The sequence below is a fragment of the Merops nubicus genome, unplaced genomic scaffold (assembly GCF_000691845.1).
Source record: "Merops nubicus isolate BGI_N331 unplaced genomic scaffold, ASM69184v1 scaffold24784, whole genome shotgun sequence".
NCBI classification, from domain to species: Eukaryota; Metazoa; Chordata; class Aves; order Coraciiformes; family Meropidae; genus Merops; species Merops nubicus.
Genome location: NW_008602612.1, coordinates 1 through 3070, shown reverse-complemented (window position 1 = coordinate 3070; position 3070 = coordinate 1). Strand labels below are relative to the sequence as shown.

General features: G+C 55.9%; 1 protein-coding gene across 1 annotated transcript in view; it reads left to right on the top strand.

The window, feature by feature from the left end:
- Positions 1-314, top strand: part of LOC103771141 (G protein-activated inward rectifier potassium channel 1) — a gene marked incomplete at both ends in the record, with an annotated part of 598 nt that extends 284 nt beyond the window's left edge. The window contains one exon of the mRNA XM_008938428.1: positions 2-314. Within this exon, the coding sequence (XP_008936676.1) occupies positions 2-314 (313 nt within the window). The remainder of the gene's footprint in view (position 1) is intronic.
- Positions 315-3070: the final 2756 nt, after the last annotated feature.

Below are 3070 nucleotides of genomic sequence, written 5' to 3'. Positions count from 1 at the left end.
CCCCCTCCGCCTTCCTCTCCTTCATCGAGACCGGGCCCACCATCGGCTACGGCTACCGCTACATCACGGACAAGTGCCCCGAGGGCATCATCCTCTTCCTCTTCCAATCCATCCTGGGCTCCATCGTGGACGCCTTCCTCATCGGTTGCATGTTCATCAAGATGTCCCAGCCCAAGAAAAGGGCCGAGACGTTGATGTTCAGCGAGCACGCCGCCATCTCCATGCGGGACGGGAAGCTCACCCTCATGTTCAGGGTGGGCAACCTCCGAAACAGCCACATGGTCTCCGCCCAGATCCGCTGCAAGCTGCTCAAGGTGAGAGGGGGGGTGGCCCACCGACCCCCTCTGTGTCCCGTGTGGGGGCTCCCCCCTGGGGGTGGTCCACCCAGCCCCTCGGGGAGCCTGTGGTCATCCCTTGCCCCTACCTGTGGCCACCTCTGTGTCCCTGGGATGCTCTTTGGGCTCAGCCACCGGGCACCACGTTCGCCCTCGACCATCTGAGCTACCTGCAGCCTTGCAGGGTGATGTTTATTTTCAGGGCTTTACACGTATATAAGGTATAGAAATATATATTTTTATCAAAAGCCTGTTTATCTCTGATAAATCGCAGCTTGAATTCCTTGGGGGGCATTTTAAAAGGAAGCTGTGTGTCTTTTTGGCCTATTTTTGTGCTTTTGGGCAAGGGTGAGGCTAGGCAGACAGAACTTTATTTATATGGGGCATGAACTTCGTGGTGAGAAGGAGCCAGGGTTGGGTATTTAAAAGTCATGGCAAGGAGGGTGCTGGGGTCAGGCGTTTAAAAATCCTGCTCCCAGTGTTTTTAGGGAAGAAGGAGGGTTTATTTGGGATTTGTGTGGTGAAACAAACGTGGAAGGGGTTGAAGGGGCCGGCCCTGGGTGGTGCTGGATGCACGCAGAGCATCCTGCAGGTGTCCATGGGCAGCAGATGTGGGTGCCCTGCCCTCAGGGTGGGTGCCCTGCAGGGGGTGTGGGTGCCCACCCCTCGAGGTGGGTGCTCTGCAGGGCAGGTAAAGTCCCCTTGCCAGCAGGGTCTCCACTTGGGTGGCTCTCCTGCTTCCTTCCCTGCTTCCTTCTCAGGGGATGCCCATTCCCTGGCTGCTGCACCCAAATCTGGCAGAGCACAAGTGGCTTCTGCCTGGGGGCTTCTCAAGTTGTCATGTTTTGGCCCAAATATGTGTTCCTGACCTATTTACAGGCAGGGTTGGGCTGTGTTTGGTGAGGGCTGCCCCCAAAACCCTTAGGGAACCTTTGGCCAAGAGGAGGGGGTCATGCTCAACCAACTGGGGGGGGCAAAAGGGATGTGAAGAATCTCCCTAATTCCACCTGACTCCTTCCTGGTCGCTGGGATCGACCTCGGGGAGATGCTGTGGCTGCAGCCCCCAAGAGGCATCTGTTCCTCTCCTTGGCTTCCTGACTGGTCAGCTGGAGTCTCAGACACACTTTCCCCCCATGGGAGCTGTCCCTGCTTGTTTCCTCGGGCCAGGAGTTGAGCTGGGTCGATGGAATGATGTGTAATTAGCCGGGTAGGTAATTACCTGGTCGCTACGGTGACCCCTCCAGCTACCTTGCCATCCTGGCTAGGCAAAGGTCAGGCTGGCAGGTTTAATGTCTCCCTGCAATAGCTCTGAAGAGTCAAAATGGGTCGTTTTTGGCACAGATTTTAAAATCAGCCCTTTTTGGACCTAGGGGGAATTTTGATAGTTGGGCCTTAAAACTCAGCGTGGCTCCAAAAAATAACCCTGAACTTTAAATACGTGGAAAGAGGCTTCACCCAGGTCCTTTCTTCTGGGTTTGGCAGCGGGGTGAAGGTTTCTCAGCTGCTTGGGAGGCAGCAGGAGCTGCTGAGGAGCCCCGGGAAGGCTGCCAGGGCAGCAGCTGGGGCACGGGGAGGTGCCCCGGGCACGCTGGGCTGGGGAAGGGGCCGCCTGGGAGGCGTGGTGGCATCTCCTGGGGTCCTGCTCTGCCAGGCTGAGGGGCTTTCTCCACCCTAAAGCTGCCCAGCTCTACACAGGCTCCTGAAATGGGAGGGGAGAGGAGGAATAAAGGGGTAAATTGGGGCTTTTCTGGAGGAAAAAAAGGGGGCAGAGGTGGCTGTCGGGCTGCTCGAGGGCTCCTGCTGCAACACTTCTCTTTGGGGAGGGGTTTTTCTGCCTGCAGATGTACAGCTGAAAATCCCACTACAACATTTGTAATTGGGATTATGGTGGTTTTTTTCCTGGTAAGCTTCTGCCATACTGGAGGAGAAAATATACCAATTATGAAACCTTAAAAGTAGCAAGTCAGTGCCAAGGCTCGTTCACTGGAATAGTCACTTTTTGTCCACCTGTTTTTGGCCATTCTTCCCCCAGCGTTTTCTTCCCTCCCTCTGCAGTTTCTCTGGACTTTTTCAACTACTGCATTGTCTTTAACCCTCCGTTTCCATCACTGTTTAATGGTGTCATAGTCTGGTTTGGGTGGGAAGGGACCTTTCATGGTCATCCAGTCCAACCCTTGCAGGGACAGGGACATCTGCAGCTAGAGCAGGGTGCTCAGAGCTTCATCCAACCTCCCCTGGGATGGTGCCAGGGATGGGGCAGCGACCACCTCTCTGGGCAGCCTGGGAGAGGGTTTCTAGAGGAGCCACAATTTTACCAGGAGACCCTTGAAGGACTTCCCCAACCCATCTGTGTCCACGACAAAGCCTCCTGCATGCATCTCTTGGTCACATTGTCTCTGACCTGTGGCCACCATTCCCCTCTGTCCCCAAGCCAAGCTGGGTGGATGAGTCTGGGCGTCCTCACCACGACAGTGTCACCCAGAAACGGGCCCATCTGCACCTCCCCTGGGGCTGTGACAGTGCTGGGGCTGTGTGGGAGGGCTGGTGGGGGCACTTCCCTCCCCAGAGCTGCTCCTTGCCCTCTTTAAGGGCAAGATTTGGTGCTTCACTCCTGGTTTTGTGTTTTCATTGGGGAGCAGAGTTCTCTCTGAAGGAAGAGCAAAGGCAACCTGGCAGGCAGGGTGTTTCTGCAGAGGTGCTCTAGATGTTTCTTGGCTCTCCCACTGCCTGGCCTG